Genomic DNA, 24,285 nt, shown 5'->3' on the forward strand with positions numbered 1-24,285 from the left:
GCAAATCTATCTTGCTATTTTTAATGTAACACAGTTAAGAATATGCACTTACATGGCACATTTCCCTTTGCAGAATGCTGTAAAGTGTTTCACCATCAGTGAATTACTTTCGAAGTGCTGTTATTATTATTTTGTAGGCAAACATGGAGGCCAGTTTATGTACAACAAGGGTTCACTAACTGCAGTTTGTTATTTTATATTCACTTGTGGGATGTGGAAGTTGCTGGCAAGGCTGACATTTATTGTCCATCCTTAATTGCCCTTGAGTAGATGATAATGGGCCACCATCTTGAACTGCGAATTCTATGAGGGGAGGAGGGGGGATAGTAGGTACACCCACAGTACTGTTAGTGAGTTCTAGGATTTTAACCCAGCAGCAGTGAAGGATTGGCAATATATTTCCAAGTCAGGATGGTATGTGACTTGGAGGGGAACTTAGAGCTGATGATATTCCAATCTGTGTGCAATCTTTGTCCTTCTGAACGGTAGAGATCCCAGGTTTGGAGGATCTGCTGAAGAAGTATTGGTGAGTTGCTGCACCTTGAATCTGGAATCTTGTAGATGATACACAATAGTGATGGAGGAAATGAATGTTTCAGCTGGTAGATAGGATGCTGATCAAGCAGGCTCCTGATTGATGTCGAGCTTATTGAGTGTTGTTGGAGCTGCATTCATCCAGGCAAGTGGAGAGTATTGCATCACATTCCAAAATTGTACCTTGTAGGTGGTGGACAGGAACTGGGGATTCAGGAAGTGAGTTACTCACCACAGAATTCCCAGTCTCTGACCAGCTCTTGTAGCCATAGCACTTATATGGCTGGTCAAGTTTAGTTTCTAATCAATGGTAATCCCCAGGATTTTGATGGTGGCGGAGTGGGGCGGTGGGGGTCAGCAATTGTAATTGTCATTGAATGTCAAGAGGAGATGGTTAGATTGTCTCTTGTTGGAGATCGTCATTGCTTGGTATTTGTGTTGCACATATGTTACTTGCCTCTTATAGCCTTAAACTGAATGTGTCCAGATCTTGCTGCAAGGGGCATGGACTGCTTCGTTATCTGAGAAGGTGCATATTGAACTGAACACTGTGTTCATCAGCGATGGAGGGAAGGTAATTGATGAAACAGCTGAAGCTGGTTGGCCTGGAACACAATCCTGAGGAACTTCTGCAGCAATGCCCTAGAGTTGAGATGATTGACCTCCAACAAGTCCAACCATCTTCCATTGTACTTGCATTGATTCCAGCCAGTCAATGGAAACTTTTCCCCTAATTCGCATGGACTTTAATTTTACTAGGGGCCCTTGATGCCTCACTTTGTCTAATGCTATCTTGACCCTTTCACCTCAACTCTGGAACTCAGCTCTTTTGCCCATATTTGGTTCAAGGCTGTAATGACGTGTGGAGCCAAATACTCCTGGTGGAACCCAAACTGAGCATTGAGCTGATTATTGGTTGGTACTGCTTAATAGCACTGTTGGCAACATCTCTTATCATGTTGCTGATGATTAAGAATAGATTAATGGGCAGTGATTGGCTGTATTGGATTTGCCCTGCTTTTTGTGGACAATTTTCCACTTAGTTGGGTGGATGCCAGTGTTATTGCTGAAGTGGAGCACAACATTATAGCTGAAATATTGGCGGAGCCCACAGCCCATGCTGTATCCAGCGTGCTAAATCATTTTTTGCTATCATGAATAGTGAATCAAACTGACTGAACACTAGCAAGTAAAACAGAAATGCAGATTCATTCAGTGAGAGGTTTGGTGAAAGATTGGGAAGTGTTGATGTTCAAAGGGACATGGGTGTGCTTGTTCATAAGTCACTGAAAGCTAACATGCAGGTGCAACAAGCAATTAGGAAGGCAAATAGTATATTGGCCTTTATTGTTGTTTAGTTGTCCACCACCATTCACAAAAGGCAGGATTGCAGAATTTTGATTTAATCCATGGATTATGGAATTGCGTAGCCTGTTGCTTTTGCTGTTTAGCATGCACGTGCTGCTGTGTTGTAGCTTCATCAGGTTGGCACTGCATTTTTTAAACAAGTCTGGTGCTGTTCCACATGCAGCTCCACACTTGCCATTGAACTAGGGTTGATCCCCTAGCTTCATGGTAATGGTAGAGGGATATGATGAGTCATTAGGTTACACATTGTGGTGTTAAACAATTCCGTTCCTGCTTTGGACCCATTGTGCCTCATGGATGCCAAGTTTTGAGCTGCTAGATCTGTTCTGAATCTATTCCATTTGAAACAGTGATGATGCCACACTACACAATGGTGTTCTCAGCATGAAGGTTTGTCTTAGTCTCCACAAGGGCTGTGCAGTGATTGGTCATACCAATACTGTCATGGAAAGATGTCTGTATGACAGGTAGATTGGTGAGGATGAGGTCAAGTAGGAATACCAGGCTTCAAATGCTGGCCATTTTTACATTAACAGTAATAAAACTTTGTAGCCTCAGCCCATTTCCTTGTGCTTCATGTAGAATTTGTGCCAGAACAAAGAAGGGAGTAATTTAGCCTAGATGGGGAATGAAACAGTAAACTTAAAATATAAACTTATAGTAAGGAAAGGAAAGAGAATAAATCAGTATATCTGTGGTAGTGTTCCACTGCATGAGAAGTCAGTGACTGTTTTTACGTTGAGAAATAGTGCAAGGGCAACTTTGTTGCTTTGGCACTTCGATGAGAATATTAAAGGTTGGAACCACTTTAAATATACTATTTTCACTATATACTTTTCATTTTCTAGTTTATGTTCTCAGTTGGTTTATATCTTGAACTTTGGTTCGAGAGATTAGATCAAATTTAAAAACATCATATTTCCCAGCAAGCTGGAATATGGCAGCAAGGGATCTCCCCAACCCCTGGGCTGCATTACATTTGTTAGATATTCAGCAAAGACACAATCTGATTTGTAGAGGATATTTACAGGAGTGGTCAGTAAAACTGAACCCATGTAGAATATCTAGAGTAAAAACCCAATAATGAAACACAACATTATCATGAATGTATGAAACATAGATTGAGGCAAGGTATAACTGCCTCTGCCTGACTAAGATGCAATTTTCTGCAACTGATGTCTTGCTAGGGCACTGAAATGGTGTATGTTAGATGTTGACCTGACAATACCCAATGTATAAAAATGTTATACAATGTTGATGCTGAGTTGTTTTTGCTGATCAGAGGACAGAAAATCTAATGTTGCTACAAGTGCAAATTGTTGAAAAAGATTGAGGGTAATAAAACCCAGGAGCAGAGAGAAATGAGGGGCAAAGCACAAGAAATCAATTCAGTGAACGTGGTTTTCAAGAGTACTTGTCTATTGGCAATAATGCTTAGAATTCCAAATAGTCACCGAACATTTATTATTTTCTGGTATGTTCATTACACTTGACTCATTTTAAGAGAACTTTTAGCATGGTATTTGGAAAGGTAGAACAAATTCACAATGCTTTGTTTTTGCTTCCATGTTGTTTATGTTTCCTTTCTTTCATTTCATCAACACCTTTTTGGGGGTATGGTTCCACGAGTAGTGACCTGTTCCAGTTCATCACTTAAGTGGTCATTATTCAAGTGTGAGCCTTCCTAATGAGTGTCAGCTGATTATTTGATTGCAGGGGTTTATCACAGCCAAAACCATTCTTGTCCTCAATCAAAATCTATGCATTCATTTCCTGCCAGGGTCACTGGATAGAATTCAGTATTATCATTCACCCATATTATTTTCCCCCAACCTAACCTGCCAACCACCCGCCCCCCCCACCCCACCCACCTCCACCTCCCAATCTAGCCCTCGCTGAGACTGGAATAAAACCTGGGATCTTCCTGGTTCAATTCTCAGCCTAGCGATTTAAAAAATCTGGCTTTACATTTGACTGCAGTCATGCCACTGCCACGTTAAGCTGCTCTGCATTAGTATGTTCAAGGTTCAGGTCAGGGCATGACACCTGCATTATACTGCCATTCTTATGTTAATGCACAACTGAAGCCACTTTGTATCATTGTAATGATGGCAGTATAACTGTAACTGATGGTATGAAATTATCTTCTGCTATTTGGTATAAATTTCTGTGCCTGTTGTGCACCAATTTCGGCCACATAAATGGCACCAGTTTTGCGATTAACATCCACTAGGTGGGGTTTCACATCATCAGCCAACTGAATTGTATCCACTATCAGACAAGTCCCAATGTCTCCTATTGGTGGGACAGATAAAAAAACTATTCTGTTGCTGTTCAGCTGGGCCACAACGAAGTACTTGTTGTCGTATGTTAGCCTATAAAGTAAAAAAAAAACACAATTAAAAAACAATTTTTTTGGTATTTCTGCATGCAATATGGAAAATGAAATTTACTCTATATTACATAAAATGGTCTAAACACTTAGGAAAGTGACATTTGTCTAAGACCAGATAAGGCCCTCAAAGTTCCACTGGCTGCAATCATTGTAGTTGTACCAGGATTGCACCTGCCAGTCCCCTCCAACACTATCAAAATTTATGTGAGGCCACCTTATTTGCACAGGGCAGGTGGATCCAAAGTGTCACTTGGGGCACATCTTTGGCATCCATCCATGTCCCGGGAAATTTGGATACCTATCCCACCCTTCTGGAGGGAAGGGTGGGGTGAAAATAGGGGAATTACCTAGATCCCTTTCCACTGATCCAACTGGGCTCTGATCTAGGAATTATTCTGGTGAAAACATAATATTCACCTTCAGGGGACTAGCTGCTTATCAGGTGGCCATGCCTAATCATGCTTCAAATGCCAGCTTTCACTATTATATTGCGTACCTATTCATGGCCAGGATTGGGAACTCTCTACATAAGAAACCCCAATTCCAAGATGCTATTTGCCTTGGAAGGAATGGACTGAATTTCCACCACCTTCAAGTCAATGCAGAAATGGCAGAGACCTGACTTAACTTGTCCGCCCCATTTCTGCATGTGGGGGAGCTGCTGCTATCCATCTAAGTAGAAACTCTGAGGAATTTTGGGCCCATAATGTTGATTCAGTTTCTGTTCAATGAAGGGTATAGAAACATGGTTGCCATTGTTGGCGCTGTGCAGGTGCAAGGAATGCGTTCACAGCCAAAATTTTGACGTTTTGATTTGTAAATCTCGGCCAAAGAAAGGTAGAGGGTACCAGCCTAATGCTTCCCCACAGGAAAGGAAGAAGAAATAAAAACTACAAATAGGCTAGTTGCGTTGAAACACTTCTGTGTGCATCAAAATCAAAAGCACGGAATGGTACTGATATAGACAGTACAGAATTGGTAAAACTACTTTAAAAAAAGTGAATTGCCATAGAGTCCTAAGCTTTTACTCTAAGTACTGAGATTCTTTATTATAAACGCGTTAGTGGATTTCTGAACTCACCTAACAGAGTAAGGGGCATCATCTGTGAAGCAACTGGCCCAGGACCCTAGCCATTCTCCTGAAGCTGCATCAAATGCTTGCAAACGCTTGTTGCCCCTGTCAGCTACCCAGATCTACATTTGAAAAATAACTGAATTACAGATAGAACAATTTGCATACTTTTACTTGTATTTTTCTCCCTTTTTGCTTCTACTTTTGTGCCCTCAATGGAACCACTTGCTATGATGCTCTCTCTTTTAGCCAGGAACTGCTGAAAAATCAACTTAATTTAGTTTCTTTTTAAGAGAGAATACAGAAACGTTCAACTCACCTGCTGTTTTAATGCGATGGCTGAATTTGAATATTATATTGTTAAATATTATTGTAGTAATTTAGCTGATACTTTTATCCAAAGCAAATTAGTAAAGATGATGATAAATGCTATTTTGAAGGCGCTGCTTTCATAGGTCAATATTTTTAGAAATTTTGCTGTGGGCTGGATGAAGTTGAACAACGGGCTGAATCCAGCCCATGGGCCGTGAGTTCCCCACCCTTGTCCTAAACCATTATTGATACTGCCTCCTAGTTTACTGACAACAGGTCTACCTGCAATGAGGCCCATCAGCATTTTTGGGTTTTTCCATAAACACATCAGGTGGAATCGTCTAGTCCCATTGGTGTCGGGTTTCAAGGTGGGCAGTGAGGGGGTGGGATTCAGCGTGAGAAATCGGTTTCATGCCAGTGTGAAAGCACAGCAGCATCATCCGATGGTGTCCGCCATGGCAAAACGCCAGTCCCACTGGAGGCCGGCATGAACCCAACGTGATGCAAAGTAAGGCCCGACCGGAATCGCCCCCACCCCATGCCAGATTTACCGTTACGCTGGTGGGAAAACATGCCAGCCTAGAACACATCTGGACAAGTGTGACATGCAGAAGTTGGGACTTATCATTAGGGCTTTGCTCAGATCACGGACATCTGAGGAGAAGATGATGCTGGAGCCTTACAACTACCAGACTCTGGAGGAACATGTGCATTGCAATCTGGGTGGATCCTCATGGACATGGCTCTGTTGCAAAGCAGCTCAAGGGAGGTGGGAATCTCCATTGATGCTTCGGGTCCGCTTCAGAACATCACGGTCTTGGCCAGGGGCTGCTATGGATGATCGGCGAGGGATTGAGGGGAGGAGAGAGGAAGGTCTAGCTGTGAGAGGGAGGTGTACTGGGTGGAGAGAAGGTGTTGGGGGTGGGGGAAGTGGTTGGGAAAGGGAGGATGAAGGTGTTGGGGGGGATAAGGTTGGGGCATGGAAGGAGGGAGTGGGGGATGAAGGGTGTAATGGGGGAGAATATGGTAAGAGGGTAGGAAGGTATAAGGGAGGGGATTTTGGCAGGGGGAAGGGGGGGCTAGGCATCTGGCACAGGGAGCATGGTGTTCAGTTGGGGGAGGGGGCAAGATGTCCGGCAGGGGCAGCGGGGGTCAAGGCATCCAGTGGAGGGGAAAGAGTCCGGCAGGGGATGGGGAAGGAGTCTGGGAGAAGGAGGCAGTAAGGGCGGAGGAGGGTCTTATGGGGGATGGGGAGGAAGAATGTCCAGTTGAATTTGCGAGGAAGCGGTCTGTGGAGTCAATGGTTGCCTCCTGGGCAGTGAACTGCAGGTTAGAGTGGTAGAAGAGAATGGTGAGTATGAGAAGGGGCAGAGGGAGCCAGTAGGGTGGGAGGATGAGGGTGTGTTAGTAGCGGTAGAAGGGAGTGTGAAGGTGGTTGGTGGGGACTCTGGGGCAGATACGGACCCTGAGGATGGGAAGGAAGAGGTCAGGGAGGGCAATGTGGATGGGGTGGGATTTCCCAGGAAGACAGGGATGTGTGGGTTCACCTGGACATCCTGGAAAGATAAGGGTTTGGGTTGGTAGGTGACAGTGGGGAAGTGAAAGGTGATACCAGGGGTGTTGACAGTAATAGGGGAAAGGACATGGGTGGCTGGGGGAGGGTAAAAGACAGGAGAAGCTAATCCAAAGCTTCAATATTACCTTGGCTGTCGAAATTGGAAGTGAGCGGAACCTCGTGTTGGATGGGTAGAGGTGCTGCATTGGAATGCAAAAAGTGGGCGGAGATGTAGGTCAGTTCAGATGGACAACTGAAAGAGAACCCCAGCAGGCAGCACTGAAAATGCTCAGGACAGTAAAATGAGTGTGGTGGATGAAGGCTCCACGTGCTTGGGAGAGTGCTTGCATGAGGCTCTGAAAGGCCCTGCCACATATGCACTTCTCCCTCAAAAATCACCAATGGTCAGGCTGTGTGCAGTTGAACTGCTAGTGGGAGGGGATGCAGTGGGAGGACTGCAGTGGGCAAAACCTGTCAATGAAGCTATAAGACAACATTACACATTAATCATTGAAAGTGAAGAGTTTTTTCAGATTATAAAGTGACAAAATGTGTTCACCTGTGCAACCAGTTGTGATCACAATTTCTGAACTTTTCTAGGCCTACTACTTCTTCTAGGTGCTGCCCTGACATCCTCAGCAGGGCTGGAGGCAGCCTGTGCAATGGTTGGCCCTGCTGCTTCGGATAACTTCGGCGTACGTTCACTGGAGAGCTGAGACCTTGAGGGCCCCAGCTTGCCTTGGCTTCCCTCGCATGGGCCAGCTGCTCCTTCTGCGTTGACAGAGGATGAGGTTGAGGGGGTCACAGGCAATGGGGACTCAGAGGGAACGGACAGCCTCTGAGTTTCCTGAGTGATGACCCAGGGACATCTGGCTGCCACTCTTCCTCTCTTTGGGTGCCCAAGGGTCCCGGCCTGACACCTTCAGGGGAAGAAGCACCTAGAGGGACATCGAGGTGTCCCGTTTCCTCTCACGTTGCCACTGCAGGAACTACCCATGGCTGCTGCAATGGAGTGCAGGTCTGCGCGCATCTCCGTGTTCTGCTGGATCAGGGTCTCCGTGGTGTCCACCATCCTTCCCATGGAGACCACCATGCACACTTGGGCACCACTTCATCAGAGAGCAGGCGGATGCACTCCGACTTGCGTGCCGCTCTCTGGTGAGCAGAGCCATGGGTGGGATGAGGACACGAGCTCCAGAGGATTTGAGCCTGATGGGGATGTGAGGGCATGTGTGAGAGTTAGTGGTGCCTTTCCTTGAGGTGTGAGATCCCTGTGGATGTGTGATGGGTTTGTGCGTATGTGAGTCGAGAATGATGAGGTGGTTGAGTTACCCTGGCAGAATGGATGACAGCATTCATCCTCTTCCTGCACTGAATGGCTGACCCCTGCACTCTGGTGGCGTTGGCCTCCACTCCTGCGTGCTGTTCCCCTGCCTTCTGCTTGCTCTCCAGGATGAGTTGGAAGGCTGAATTCAGAGGCTTGTCATCTGACTTGGACCTCCCAGATGCCTGATCCCCAGCAGTCCTCCGAGTGCTGGGGAGCTCAGCTGAACCTGCCTCCTACTGCTGCGACACATGTCCATGCGGTGACCACCAGATTGTGAATCCAACCTGCTCTAGATCTAGGTCCCACCAAGGTGTGTGTCTCTGTGCTGGTGGAGGGTGTGGGTAAGCACTGTGACGAATCTTTCAGACTGCTCATTTCCAGCTCTTCAATGGAGGAGGAGTCCTCTTGGCTGGAGGTGAGGACCTGGATGGAGCTGATTGACTGGCTGGTTGAGGTCGTCGGTTGCTTGGCAAAGCTCCCTGTGAACCCATGTAGAGATAATTAGTGTATGGCAGCAGAGTCAAGCATTGCATTGAGAGAGGGATGATGTGGAGCAGGATCCTCACATGGGTGTTTGCTACTAGCCTCACCACTGCCACAGGCACGGTCCACGTCCTCCCCAGTCAGCACAAAGGCATGCTCCTCAAAGTGAGTGAGAGGCCCAATATGGGCCACTCCACCCTCGGTCCAGGACCTCTCACAGCTCGTGAGCGAGGTTCCTCTGCTTGAAAACAGATAGAGGGAGTGTGAGCAAGACATGTTTGTTGGTGAGCAGAGCCATGGGTGGGATGAGGACACGAGTTCCAGAGGATTTGAGCCTGATGGAGATGTGAGGGCATGTGTGAGAGTTAGTGGTGCCTTTCCTTGAGGTGTGAGATCCCTGTGGATGTGTGATGGGTTTGTGCGTATGTGAGTCGAGAATGATGAGGTGGTTGAGTTACCCTGGCAGAATGGATGACAGCATTCATCCTCTTCCGGCACTGGATGGCTGACCCCTGCACTCTGGTGGCGTTGGCCTCCACTGCTACCACCTCACAGGCTGGATTGGTGACTCTGTTGCTGCATTATCCGTTTCTCGTAATTTTAGTAAAGAAGTTTTACTCACATGTAAAATACATTACAGTTTTGGACCTGCTGCAGCCAGAGCAGGGATTGAGAACAATGCGGTGGCCTTCCACTGTGTCCAGCACGTGTCCCAGAAAGGCATCACTAAATGTGGGGGCATGCCATCTTCTTTGCCTTCTGGGCCATTTGTTGCCTGGAGCAGTGTTGGTCTGTAGACATGAAGTAGACTGCGCCCTGGTGCCCAGAGCAAGGAAGCGCAGAGGTCACTGTGTGTTGGATAAATCTCAGCCCTCCCGTCAGCGATCTGGAGTGTTTCCTGTGAATGCATTATTAATGAGATGGGACGTGTCGAGAATGGGATGATACGGCATGAAAAACCATCATTATGGCTGATGGGTAAAACAACCCTTTTCACATCCGCTACTGCACTTAGCGCAAATCTGGGACGAGTCCTCCCATCATGATTTTACCTTGCTTTTGTTGTTTTATGAATCCTTTTACTTATTGAGGTGAGTGATTTAAATAATAAAAATTAAATATATTACCAATTTTATATCTAGTGTCAATGCCAAGCATTTCCAGCTCAAGGGTAGAATATACCCTACATTGATAATTTGCATTGATTCAAACTTAAAATGGTATCCTCACTGCATGTATGAAGTTTCTGTCAGCCATTCTTGTTATCCCAATGTGAGACTGCTAACTGTAAAATCAGGAGCAGTTTTTCATGTAGATGAAGTTTAGTCAGATATCAGGTTAAGATTGCCAAACTGACTTCATTTAGGAAGAGGAAGGAACTTAGAGCTGGATTTATTTTCTGAGCTACAGATAAAAATACAGTTGCAGTTTGCTGCATTATCGGTTTCTCATAATTTCAGTGAAGAAGTTTTACTCTCATGTAAAATACATTACAGTTTTGGATTTAATAAATTGTACATTCTAGGGTTAGATTTGACAAATTCATCAAGAGCTCATATTGAGAACTGAGGTGCAGATAGATCCATTGACTCCTTCACTTCTGTGGATCTTCTTCTTCTTCACAAGCACTAAAATTTCAGTTGAATATTTGCAAATATTTTGCAAAAGGATAGTAAAAAATTGTGTCTTATGGAGCAGTTAATTTTATCTTTGCCACTGAGCCAAATGCACTCAACAGTCATACTGATAAATTTTAAAACTACATCTACAGGTAATCCATTTATCAATAATAGAGGCTGAGACTTACCCTCCCTACAGTATCCTCAGTTACGCTGTGTGGAATGTAAAATTGAGAAGGTCCAGCTCCCTTTTCTCCTTTCATCCAAACTATCCCAAAACCTATAACAGATAAAACCACCAGCTACAAGACTGTTTATTTCCTTTAGTTATTTACTTCTACTACAGTACAATCCAACTGGGTGGAAAAAAACTGCATGAATGAATACAACAGTAAACAGGCACCAGATCAAGTTGATGTATATTTTGTATAAATCCTACTTATTAGCTAGTTTCAATGCCAAGCAGTCCTACATCAGGAATATGTATATTAATAAACTTAAAACAGAATTTTTAAAAATTGCCAATGAATCCCAGTACTTTATTTCAAAGCACATTGGTTTCAATAGACCATGCACCACCTGTGTCTTAGAGGGCAGTAGGTTACATGTTTCTATGTCTCTGCCAATTTTTCCCTTCAAGTAGGAGCTAACAGGCAACAACTGCCTTCTGATGTCTGTCCCTCCAATTTTTCTTTCCTGAAGAGAAGCACCTGATCCCAGGTTGACAGCTCCCCACAGTATCAAAACTGAATTTTGGGACTCCTTAGAAAGGGGTGAGGGGGTGTTGGAGAGAAAGGGGCAGGGGCAAAAATTTTTGGATTGCTGCAGGAAAGGAAAAGCCTGTGCTGTAATATCCAAGTATGATACTCCTACACACTTTACTGCAGCAAATTTTAAAATGAAAATTTCTACATACATTATCAAAGATGTACTTATTGAGATTTTGTTCTAAAGAAGTGTTCTTCACACAATACATTCATTTCAAATTTTATGGCAGCTGTCTCATAAACAGCCTTCACAGCTTCAACTAAAGTTAAAGTGGGGAGTTCAGTAATTTTGGGGATCTCGCCTGGGAAAAATTGTCACCAAATTGAAACACTCCTCATTGTCATAGTCTAGAATTCTGATAGTGCTGCACCCCATTTTCAAGTTCCAAGTGGTTGCCTAAGCATTTGCTGGAAGGGAAGGGGCGTATGGCATATTTAATGCCATAAGAGGGCAGTTTGCAATATTGGTAAAGGCAGGAAGAGAGACATCCAGAGCCTGCGCATGAAATGGACAATAGGCTTATTGTTTGCACATTTGCAAACAGTGGGTCTGTTGAGGCCACATTTATTTTGTAGGCAATGTGGGTCTGTTCAGGCCCCCTTTCCAAAATTGGGCTGTCTCGAACGCAGCCTGTGTGACCAAACTACATTCAGGAAAACGTGGATGACATGTGGCCTAACCAGCGTAGTCTTTAAAGGGACCTTGTAAGCCACCATCAAAAAAGTAACTTTGAAAAAAGTACTGCATTGAGTTTGGAGCCGAGGGTGGGTGCAGCATGTATTAGATAAAGCTTAAACTCTCCTCATTCTAAACTGTCCCTTCCAGCTCTTCTATGGAGAAATCTTAAAGCAGATTGGAGGACACTTTCTCAGTCTAAATTACTGTTTTAAGATGGGTAGGGGAGAAACTGAAACAAATTCAATCTGTTCCGCAAACCTTCTGGTAATTTCAAATCACAAAAGTAATTGCTTTCAAAAGAAATAGTAACTAAACACTCACTGAAGTTAACAATTTAAACAATGACAATTACCTTGTGCTAGTTTGATTAGCCTGTTATTTAAGCCTCCATCACCATCCACAATGTATATTTCTCCCTTTTTAGAAACAAATACTTCTGCTGGTTGATCAAATTGCAATGGAATTAAACCAGAGCCAGGAGTTCCAGGTGTTCCCAGAGTTTGAAGAAGTTTTCCAAATGAAGTGTACTGTTTGACTGTGTGTCCATATTTTCCTAGAACAACATGAAAGAACTGGAATTTGTAAAGCTCCTTTCACATCCTGAGGATGGCTTCTGAAGTACTTCATAGAGAAGGAATTACTTCTGAAGTGTAGTCAGTTATTTTGTAGGCAAATGTGGCAGATTCTCCCCTCAAATCCCTGTCCTCGCCCACTGCAATATCATTTAAAATTTTGACAAAATTGTGTTGCATTTCTGCATGTCCTAACACAGATTAGAAATGTACAGATCTGAGGGCAAATCCCTCTGCTCATACCTCTCCAGCTTGATTTCACTTCTCTATCTAGTAACTGCTGACAATCCCTTATCTACCTCTTAAGTTTTACTTCAGATACTTGCCGGCTTAAGTTGGTGTCATGTGGAACTTGAGTTAAATGCTTTACAAAAGTGCAGGTAGATAAGATCTTTGGACTTTTCAAATCTACTTAGAAACCTACTCCCTCAAAAAGGTCAAGGAGTTTGGTCAGGCAGGACTAAGTTGAAACCATGGCAAAAAAACATTTTAATGTGTTTTTAAAGTAGTGAGAGACTTGATCAGTGGTTCTGGTTCCTCTAGATGTCAAAATAACAACTGCCAAAACTTTCACTGAAATAAAACCATAGACTCTCCATGTCAAGTAATAATCCTTTTTCACCGTCCTCCATTTTGGTTTTGTTAAGGTGAGACAGCTATAAGCACTAGAATTTCTTTTTTTATTCATTCTTTGATAGGATGTAGGTATCACTGACAAGACCAGCATTTGTTGCCTATCTCCAATTACTCTTGAACTGAGTGGCTTGCTAGGCCATTTCAGAGGCAGTTAAGAGTCATGCTACATTGCTGTCAGTCTGGAGTCATATGTAGACCAGACTAGGTAAGGATAGCAGATTTCCTTCCCTAAGGGGCATTAGTGAACCAGATGGATTTTTACGACAATTGATTATAGTGTCATGGTCACCATTACTGAGAATAACTTACTATGAACCTGCTTCCCTCCCTTGAAAAAGACAATAACTCATTTGTTCTGGCATTAGGAGACCACCCATCCTTATTTGGGAAGTAGGGAATAAGAGACTTGAAATCCTAGTGATTATAACTAGAAGTGACAATCAGAATCCTGATATCAAATCCCACCAGGACAAGCTGAGAAATTGAATGGGTTACCACTAGAAAAATAAACTGCACCATATAAATTATACTACATAATGATGTGTGCCTAACCCCAGAATGAACAAGTAAAATTATTACAATCAAATAAAATGCAGGCTGAAACATTTATCAAATCAATTTTATATTTACAAAATCAGAAGTTGTAAATTCCACTATACCAATCATACCATTACCAACATCTGTCACCCACACAGTTGATGAAGGCAATGTATTAGCTGCAAATATCCCATGTGGCATCTCAATTGTTGTAGTATTCCACCCTTGGAGAAAGTATCCATGCTCTGTAAACACCAAAACTTTTGATACCGATTCTCCTCTCTGGAAGGTTTAAGAAAATAATGATATTTATTTGTAATTATGAGACCTTTAAGCCATTAGTAAAACATTTTGATGTAATATGTCAAATATTTTGAGCTACTACATATAGTACCAAAGAAAATTCTTTTGAATGTTCTGTTCTATTGTTTGGCCCTTGATGTAAGGTCCAATAATACCTGTATTAGTGAAGGCTTGGCAGAGATTAATGTGAGTGAAGAGTTTTCATAATTATAGAAACAAAGGATAGTTTCTACTTTCTGGTAATATGGCATCAACTTCTTCAAAAGAACTCAGCATAGGAAGAGAAAAGGCCATTCTGTCCATCTACATTTATCTCTCCAGCAGACATCCCACCATGGCATCTCATTGTATGGTTAACAAGCCCAATGTTTATCCCTCCATTAGATTGTTCCAAACATTTATTTCTCTTAAGTAAAGAAATTTTCAAAATTTGCTTTTCACTGATTTCTATTAAGGAATATGCTTAAAAACATGACGTACATGTATTTGCTAAGTTCTTATGGTTTAGTGGTACAATACTTGTATTATGTCACTGGAGGGGCAACACAACAGCTACACGTGTCCCCACAGGAAGGGGGACAGTGATCCTGACTGTTTCTGCTATCTCTCACATTTTAATCGCAAATGGGAGAGATCTAGGCTTAAGCAACCAATCCACCGTTCCAGTCAGAAAGCAGCAAAGCAGAAAAAATTAAATAAAATGAGAGAAGAGTATCAAACAATTACAACATCGCCGTGTGTTCAAGTACAAATGTATGTCTCACCTGCGCCACATAAACAATATCTGCCACTGGGTCGACTGCAACACCAAACACCTGACCTGTGAAAAATTTTGGAAACTTAGGCCATTCAGTATCCAGCTTGTAGAGATTTTTCTCAGCTAGTCTAGGCGATTTCACATAATATCCAGCTGTTGCCTGATGGTGCAGACATGAAAAACAATTTTATACATTTCCCTCAAATATTTGGTTCACTATCTACCAAGTTTTGTCAAATAGTTATGGTGTAATACCAAGTAAAGATTAGACAGGAAATGCTCCTTCAGTTTTACTTTTTCCATTTAGTGAACTGAAACAACATATTTTTCCACTTCACATTGAATGAAAGAGAGAAAAAGCCTCCTCTTAATGCACTGCTGTTACATGTCTAATCCCTTGGATAGCTTTCAATGAGTTCACCACTATGATAATGCTTTATGCATTGCAGGTTGAAATGTAATTCTTTGAAAAACAGCGGTGAAGAGGAGATAGATGACAGTCAATCTCTTCTGTATGGTTGTTAGGGATAGCCCTTAACACAACTGGGATGTTAAAGGGAAGTGATAAGGACAATATGGTTCTAAATTTGTGCTAATGATCTTGTGCTACTTTGCTGTTTGCAATTTGGCTTCTTCGACAAAGGGTCTGTCATAACCAGAAATCACTGAAGTTTCCCCCCTAACTCAGTGAGTCAAATGAAAAAAAGAGAGAAGTCAGATAGGATCACTGCCTAATAGCTCTTGCTTGACAGTGCAAATGTGTGGCTGCCAGGATTCCTATAATCAAAAAGCCTGTGGACACTTGCTATCTAGGTCCAGAGATGAAGAATGGTCATTTGGATTGGGTATTAGAGTGTGTTACCAGCAAAACTGTTACCCAGCACAAGTAAGTACTTGCGAGAGATGGGAACGAACTGAAAAGAACAACACTCTTACTACTGTTCTTAAAGCATACAAGGTCTGAGGCATATTCTAGAATATAGGGCCATCTTAAATTCCAACTTTAAGAACAGCAACAGAAAATGTTGAAATATACAGGTGGTCCATCAAGATCTGAAATGAGAGCAGCAAGTTAAAATTAACACTGAGCCAAAGGAAGAGACACTAGAACAGATGACAGAAAGTTTGGACAAAGATGCAGGTTGAAAGGAACACCTTAAAGTTGGAGAGGCACAGAGATTTAATGAGGGAATTCCAAAGCATAGCCTGGATGGCAGAAGGCAGGTCCACCTCAACAGTGGGGCAAAGGAAGTAGGTGATGCACAAAAGTCCAAAGCCGAGGAATCATAGGATTCTTAGAGGATTGTAGGGCTAGAGAAGATAACAGAGAAAGGAATGGTCAAGGTTCTGGACGGATTTAAGTATGAGGATGAGAATTTTAAAATTGAGGGCAGATGTGCCAGAAACGAGTACATAGGAATGATTGGTGAATGGGACGTGGCATGAATTAGGCAGCAGTTTTGGCGGAGCTTATGTTCATGGATAGTGGATAAAGGGAGATCAACTAGGAGAGCAAGCAGATAGTAGTGTCGGGAAGCAAAAGGACATAAGTATTCTCTATCTCAAAGAGCTTCACAGCCAGTGAAGTAATTTTGAAGTACAGTTACTGTTGCAACTGGGGTAAATGCAGCAGCCAATCTGCTTACAGCAATGCCCCACAAACAGCAATAAGATAAATGACCAAATAGTCTGCTTTAGATATTGTAGATTGAGAGACTAATTTGGCAAGGAGAACAGCAGAAACTCCACAATACATCTTCAAAAAAATGCCCTGGGACTGCTTGTCTGAGGGACGGTCAGGGCCTCAAGGTAGTGCCTCATCTGAAAGATGGAATCTCTGACAATGCAGCACTCCCTCAGTAGTGTACTTAAGTGTCAGCCTCGATTACAAATTCAAGTTTCTACAGTGAAGCTTAAGCTTACAACTTTCCGTTCAAAATTCTACAAATGTCTGATTATACTTTTTCCTTATGATCCTAAACTTTAATTGATAAGCTTCAGGGACAAGCTCACAAGCATTGAATATTGCCCTTTTAACCGCGTCATAGTCTTCAGATTGCTCTTCTGACAGATTAGTTTTATTTTATTCATTCATGAGACGTGGGCGTTGCTAGCTAGCCCAACATTTATTGCCCATCCCTAATTTCCCTTGAGAAGGTAGTGGTGAGCTGCCTTTTTGAACTGCTGCAGTCCATCTGCTTTAGATACACCCACAGTGCTGTTGGGGATGGAGTTCTGGCAAAAGTCAGAACTGGCATAGTTACAAACAGTTTTCTTCTAGTAAATTCCTGATCGTTCACTTGATACTTTTCACCCGATTTGTACCTCTCCCTGAGACTCTAAAAAACCACACTCTAAACCCACTGTTCCTTCAACAACAGAGCAAACAAATGAGTTCCCTAAACCCAGTCTTCCAGTAGCACTCTGCTAAACTGATCACTTTACTAAGTTCTATAATTGATTATTCAGTCAACTACTGTCCCAATAGTCTTGAAGGGTTTTGGAATCATAGTTATAGAATCATAGAATAATACACATAATACACATAAGGCTACTTAATAATATAAGAGCCCATGGTGATGGGGGTAGTACATTAGCATGGATAGAGGACTGGCTAAATAATAGAAGACAGAGAGTTGGGATACAGGGGGCATTTTCAGGATGGCAAATTGTACCTAGTGGAGTACCACAGGGATCAGTGCTGGGGACTGTATGTTTGCAAAGGACAAAAGGGACCCTGACTTCTCTATTAAACACCTCAGGATTTCAGACCTGGGAAAATACATCCTTTGTCCAGGAGAAGTGGTGGGAGGTATGTCACATGACCTCCCTCAAGCTGCTAGAAACAGTAATATTGACGTGTGGAACTGAACCCAGGCAATCAACCATTTTTCACGTAGCAGCAAAAACAGCTCTGTCCAGGTTTAAAATTGCCTGGCCCTCATCTACACTGTGAATTACTGGAACCTTGGAACTTCTGTATCTGTGCCTTCAAGACTAATTCATCTCTATGGCCTTTTTCCATTGTGGAAGTCCTCGCTTCGGGAGAGTTGGATCACCCTGTAACACTTTCAGGCTGCTAACCTCTGAAGGAATATGCCATGGGAGTTTTGATTCTCGACTCTGCACTCATGTGAAACTATACCTCTCAATTTTTATCATGGTCTTGCCCTGTACCCCTCTTTTTCCCTAATCCCTCCTTATATTATATGAGTGCAAAGGGGTGGATATTGTGAAACCCTGTCCCTTGTTTTGTTTCTGTGTGTAAAGTATACTACCCCTCTTATTTTACCTTATTTCGAGTTTGCTGTGTGGTAATTAATAGAGGATTGGATAACTTCAAAACCGAAGGGTTGAGGAAAATATTCCACCACTTATAAAGTGGGAAATCAAAAATCAAAAACACCTTTCTATTTAAGCACGGGTAGTTAGTGGAGAAATCAGGGCTGTTTAAATTAATCCCCCTCCTATCCGTAACAATCTTTTAACAATTATGGATGTTTTCACAAGATTTTCTGAGGGCAAATTACAGAAAAAGTGATAGTGGAAAAGTTAGTTCAATTTTTTTTACAAGATATGGATTACCTAAGGAAATACAACCAGATCAAGGTTCAAATTTTATGTCACAAATATTCAAAGAAATAATGAATTTGAAATGTCAACTCTTTTCTTCTCCGCTGATGCTGCCAGACCTGCTGAGTTTTTCCAGGTACTTCTGTTTTTGTTTTGGATTTCCAGCATCCGCAGTTTTTTGTTTTTAAATAATGAATTGTTTGGGAATAAAAAATTTAAGTCTTCAGCTTATCATCTGCAGTCACAAGCAACATTAAAAAGATGGCATCAAATTTTAAAGATCATGATTAAAGCCTATTGTCAGGGATGTCCTACTGATTGGGATAAAGGCATTCCAATTTTACTGTTCGCCATTAGGGATGCCCCTAATGAGTCAACAGGCTTCAATCCTTTTGCACTGATATATGGGCATGAGGTCAGATGACCCCTTAAATTAATTTTCTAAAAAATTATAAACCAAAACTCAGAAACTACAGTTTTGACCTCTGTGTCAAATTTCTGGGAAGAGATTAACCAAAGCATGTGAGTTGGCCAAAGAGTATTTTGTTATGACATGGCAGATGATGTGTGCCAGGTGAACCAAATCCATGAGGGAAACTTGGCCACACTATCAAAATGGTTTTGCAATATGTATTTATTACGAGAAGATGTGTGCATTGAATTCAGAAGGAGCAAGTCCGCTAAGACCTTTAGAGATTTTTACAAATTAAATTAAAATATTTATTAACTAAAGAAAAGATTTCAAGCACATTCATAAGACTACAGTTACTTAATACTATAACAAATCTTAAAAGTCCTAATTAATCTGACTCTAAATTACACATCCCTTTTAAGGCAACAGACCAAAATAGATTTTAAATTTAAAAAGCAAGCCAGTGAGTTACCACAGTACCACTCGACAGTGGAATTCTAAAGTCTCCAACTTTAGTTACTGAACATAGCAGACTTTTGCAAAAATGGCTGGTGGCTTCCTGAAGGCTGTTTCAGACACTCCTGTTAGATCTTACAAGGCCCCATGACATAGCCTTTTATTCTCCTTTACATATGTTTCTCTCTCTTTAATCTGTAAATTCTATTGTTCCATATGTCTTTGAAATGTACTTTTCCCATAATATAAAAACGTTCATGTTGCCAATATTGTCAGTAATATTGGGAAAAATAAACACACTGCTTGGCCTTATCTGGCTGGTTGTAAACATCCTAACATCCCTTTGAAATTCAAACATCTCCACTTATCTAAAAATGCAAATTTCCTTCACACCTTATATGTTAAGACAGCATCCATATTTACTCATCAGCATTTCAAGTACGTTTCTACATCTAACTTCTTTTGATAATTGCAAGCTTTCAGTCTCCCTGACTCCAAATTTAATTAAATCACACAGACAGAACCATCTACACTCATATGCATAAGCCTACTTGACAATAAACCAGAATAATATTATGAAAATTATTATACTTTTGTAACAATTTGAAAATCGCTCAATGAAAATTAGAGCAGATAAAAATGCCAAAGCTCGAAATTTTGTTGCTGGGGACACAATATCTCTGGTGAACCATTAAAAGCAAGGTTCACTGGACCATGTCAAATCATAAAGAAACACAATGATGTAAATTATATATTGAGTACTCCAGATAGGAGGAAAAGTCAGCAGGTGTGTCACGTTAATATGTTAAAGCAACATTATGACAGGGAAAATAGTCAGAATAGGAGTGTATTTACAGTGGTAAAAGAAAAAGGAAGTGAAATAAAAATATCAGAACAGTCTGAGAATGAATCAGAAGTCGAAAATTCTAAAGTCAACTCTACAGTAATCAGCTTGGATAATACGAAGGTGCTTAAAATTTTAGATGTAATATTACACTATCTTCCAGAAAACTGTCGAGGTGACTTACAAAAGCTATTGCAAATTCATGAATTGATTTGTGTGAATAGGCCAGGGAAAACATCTTTTGCCACACATGGTGTTAATGTAGAGAATGTATTACCCATAAAGCAACATCCTTACAGGCTAAATCTAGAGAAGTTAGCCCAGGTGAGGGAAGAGATCAAGTTCATGATGAGAATAACATTAATGAACCGAGTCACAGTTGCTGGAGCTCACCTATTGTAATGGTACCGAAACCAAATGAGTCGCAGTGATTAAATAGATCATCGCAAAGTAAATGTGATAACAAAGACGGATTCATATTCAATTCCACGGTTACAAGACTGTATTGAGGAGATTAGACAGGCAATGTTTGTTACAAGAATTGATTTATTGAAGGGATATTGGCAAGTTTCATTAACCCATACAGCCAAAAAAAATCGGCTTTTGTCACACCAAATGGAACTTATTAATGCAAAGTCATGCCTTTCGGAATGAAAAATGCACCAGCAACTTTGCAAAGATTAACCAATAAGGTCATTGAAGGGCTATGCAACTGTGTGGTATATATTGACGATTTGGTTGTATTTAGCCAAACCTGGGAGGAACATTTACAACGCTTGTATGAATTGTTTGATTGGTTACAAAGAGCCAATTTGGTCGTAAACTTGGCTAAAAGTGAATTTGCTAAAGCAAAAGTTACTTATTTGGGTCACACTGTGGGACAAGGCCAAGTAGCACCTGGAGAAGCAAAAATAAGGGCTATTTTGGATTTTCCAGTGCCTAAGGCAAAACAAGAGATTTTGCAGTATATAGGCAAGAGTGGATTCTATTGGAAGTTCGTTCCGAATTTCAGTATTGTAGTGGATCCCCTGACCAGCTTGTTGAAGAAAGGCAAGCAATTTGAGTGTGGACAGAGTGTCAAAGTGCCTTTGACAGCTTGAAAGCTGTACTGACTACCATACCAGTTTTAGCAGCACCGAATTATGCTAAGCTAAACTGGCTGTTGTTCGCCAGAAATGTAGAGGTTGGTGCTGTTTTATTACAAGAGAATGAGATGGGGATCGAACAGCCAGTCAGTTACTTTTCTCAGACAACAAAAATATTCAACTGTAGAAAAAGACTTTGAGCTTAATATTGGCTTTACAACTTTTTGAAATATCTAACAACTCTGCAGAGGCTATTGTTTATACAGACCATAAGCCTTTAACCTTTATAGCAATGTTTCATACCAAGAATCTGAGGCTATTTCATTGGAGTCTATGATACAACCATATAATTTGAAAATTATTCATGTAGCAGGAAGAGACAATATCATAGCAGATGCTTTGTGAAGTGTTTCAACGTGGAGGAACGTAGGTGTCGTGATCAGAATAGACTTGTGTGAAATACAATTTTTATTGAAAAGTCATTTTTCCTTGTATATTTGATGTAAATAGATTGTTAGTGCTAGAGTAAGGTCTCTATATGTAAGATAGAGATGGTGATAAGAGGGGATTGTTTAATGGAAAAACGAAAACGCCTCTTAAAAGATGCCTTTTCATTTTTTTTCCTGTGGTTTACAATTTAGAAGTCCTGTTATAGAATTTCTGTCAAAATGAACCATTTGCAGGAGAGTAGGATGTAGTGGGTCGAATAGCCTCCTTTCAGTGCTGCACGATTCTAGGGTCTTGGTCATGTCTAGGCTAATTTGAACCAGGGTGAATGAACGATGCCAGCACAACATCTAGCTGTAGAGGTATCTTTAAAAAGAAAGCTTCATGTGTCAATACTGCTCTGCGTTTTAAGATGCTTAAATTGTCCAAACTGTCCGGCGACCAGCCTCCAGACACACTGGCTCCTTCATTATTTGGCTGAATCTTACTTCCTCAAAATGTTTCCTCAGCAGATTTTAGAATAACCGACTTCTAAAACTTACCGGGTTGGCAAACCGTGCGGGTAACAATATCCACAGAGACAGGAATGAAACTATCATGATTAAAACTATCAGGGGTTTGGACTGTTTCACAGACACAAACATCCAGTTTGCCCTCAACATGACCGTTTACTTCCGACGGTTGAGAGCAAGGCGGCTACTTTAGCTGCCGGAGAAATCGTTCACAAACAATGGTCTTTTGGCCTTGAGTATTGAACGAGCGGCAGCTATTTTTAAAGTGTTAAAGCCCCGGTGACATAGGAAGGCGGGGGGAGGATAAAATAAAGCGAGTGAAGGGTTGGGAAAAGGGGGAACGGTGAAAGTGCAAACATCATCATCCGGCGTCGCTGTGGCGTGTAGGCCCCCTGAGAGAGGGAGAGAGCGACGGGAGGCGGGCCCGGCTCGAGCGGAAGGTTCGAAGCGGCGGTCGTTAGCCGGAGGCTGTTTGTGTGTGGGGGAGGGGGAGAGAGAGAGAGAGAGAGAGTGATCCTCACTGTAACAGAGCTTTTGGGAAGGGAGTGAGGGAGCTCTCTGATTTTGTGAGGGGGGGTTTCGGCCCCCATCCCACTCCGATTAACATTAGCGGCCATGGAGCAGGTGGGGAAGATCGGGAGGAGGAAGGGGGCAGCCCTCAGAGCCCAGTGTGTCTGATAGCGGCATTCCCTCACTCACTCCCATTGTTCCCTCCTCGGTCCCCGGCACTCACTCATTCAGATCGCCCTTTGTGTGACCGCAGACATCCTCAGTCACGGGCGAGAGGGAGCGGAAGCTGCTGCTTACTCAACAACCACCTCCTTTAAAATAAGGAGAAAGAGAAACGAACACACCTCTCCCCTCTTCCCCCCGCCCCCAAAATGGACAACAAATCGTTTGCAATTGTCCTGGATGAAATAAGGAAGGTAAAGACTCCATTGTTGCTCAGCTGTCGTTCTTCCTTCCCGCGAATTATTGTGTACTATAATTACATTTAAGAATTTCAGAGCAATATGTGCCCAAGTATTTGAGACGATATGTTCGCTTTTAAGTTATAGTTCCTTTTCTGTGCAGAACTCCATGTGTATAATGTGGAAGTAGCTACGAATGGAGCTAAAAAGACACCTAGGACACTGAATAGACTTGATGTTAAACTTGTCTAGCCAATGCTGAGCAGCAGTCAACAAAACTAACAGGGAATGCAATGCTGGAAAACATCCAGAAGGTCAGGCGGCATCTATGGAGAGAGAAACAGAGTTAATGTTTCAGCTTGATGACCTTTCATCAATCGGGTGTTGACCCACATAACCAAACCAGTAGAATGTAGGTCAGGAAGTCGTGTTTATACCACACAGTGCTCTAGTCAGACTGCATCGTGTGTACGCTATCCATTTCTAGTTGCTGAGACATTCTGGAACTGGAGGCAGTATAGAGAACTATGAGGTTCATACCTAGTTATAAGGAAACACTAGGGACACTTGGGCCTTTGAAGCCTGAAAAGGAGATGCTTGAAAGGTGATCTTCCAGAGTTTTATAATAGGGGAATGGAGAAGATGAATCTGAAATAAAACTTTAAATTGTTGGAACAGGACTAGATGGTGTGGGCCTGGTTGCAGGGATCAACAGTTTAGATTAGATTCCAGTTGGAACAGTGGAAGTGCAAAGCTTGGAATAAGTTAAGAAATAATTATATGGTTAAATGAGTGATTGTTAAATTAAAAGCAAAAAACTGTGGATGCTGGAAATCCAAAACAAAAACAAAAATAAAAACACCTGGAAAAACTCAGCAAGTCTGACAGCACTGCGGGGAGGAACACAGTTAACGTTTCGAGTCCATATGAGTCATACGGACTTGAAACGTTAACTGTGTTCCTCTCCACAGATGCTGTCAGACCTGCTGCATTTTTCCAGGTATTTTTATGATTGTTAAATTATTCTGAAATGGGCTGAATTTGTATGTAATTATATTATGATATATGTAATTGATATGTCTGGTATGTTTTTTTAAGTATCTTGCTGTACCTTTATACCCTTAAATAT

At 41.9% G+C, this 24,285-nt stretch overlaps 2 protein-coding genes across 7 annotated transcripts in view; one reads left to right on the forward strand and one right to left on the reverse strand.

Moving 5' to 3' along the window:
• Positions 1–3,782: 3,782 nt before the first annotated feature.
• On the reverse strand, positions 3,783–23,030 carry LOC121283945 (NHL repeat-containing protein 3-like). Of its 3 annotated transcripts, none has more exons than XM_041198748.1 (7): positions 22,979–23,030; positions 14,924–14,979; positions 13,979–14,138; positions 12,464–12,664; positions 10,854–10,945; positions 5,379–5,491; positions 3,783–4,277 (listed from the first exon to the last, which is right to left on the reverse strand). In XM_041198748.1, exons 1-7 carry the CDS (start codon positions 22,980–22,982, stop codon positions 4,043–4,045), a joined length of 861 nt encoding a protein of 286 aa, XP_041054682.1. In that variant the 5' UTR covers positions 22,983–23,030; the 3' UTR covers positions 3,783–4,042. The 3 variants fall into 3 exon arrangements, with proteins under 3 accessions (XP_041054682.1, XP_041054680.1, XP_041054681.1); XM_041198746.1 differs by lacking the exon at positions 22,979–23,030 and adding an exon at positions 22,276–22,627 and having other exon boundaries at positions 14,924–15,076; XM_041198747.1 differs by lacking the exon at positions 22,979–23,030 and adding an exon at positions 22,276–22,625 and having other exon boundaries at positions 13,988–14,138; positions 14,924–15,076.
• proser1 (proline and serine rich 1) overlaps positions 22,669–24,285 on the forward strand; it is a 33,028-nt gene continuing 31,411 nt past the window's right edge. For all 4 annotated transcript variants that reach the window (XM_041198740.1, XM_041198743.1, XM_041198741.1 and 1 more), the window contains exon 1: positions 22,669–23,171. In XM_041198740.1, the coding sequence (XP_041054674.1) occupies positions 23,127–23,171 (45 nt within the window). In that variant the 5' untranslated portion in view covers positions 22,669–23,126. The remainder of the gene's footprint in view (positions 23,172–24,285) is intronic.

The sequence above is a fragment of the Carcharodon carcharias genome, chromosome 11 (genome assembly GCF_017639515.1).
Source record: "Carcharodon carcharias isolate sCarCar2 chromosome 11, sCarCar2.pri, whole genome shotgun sequence".
NCBI lineage: Eukaryota > Metazoa > Chordata > Chondrichthyes > Lamniformes > Lamnidae > Carcharodon > Carcharodon carcharias.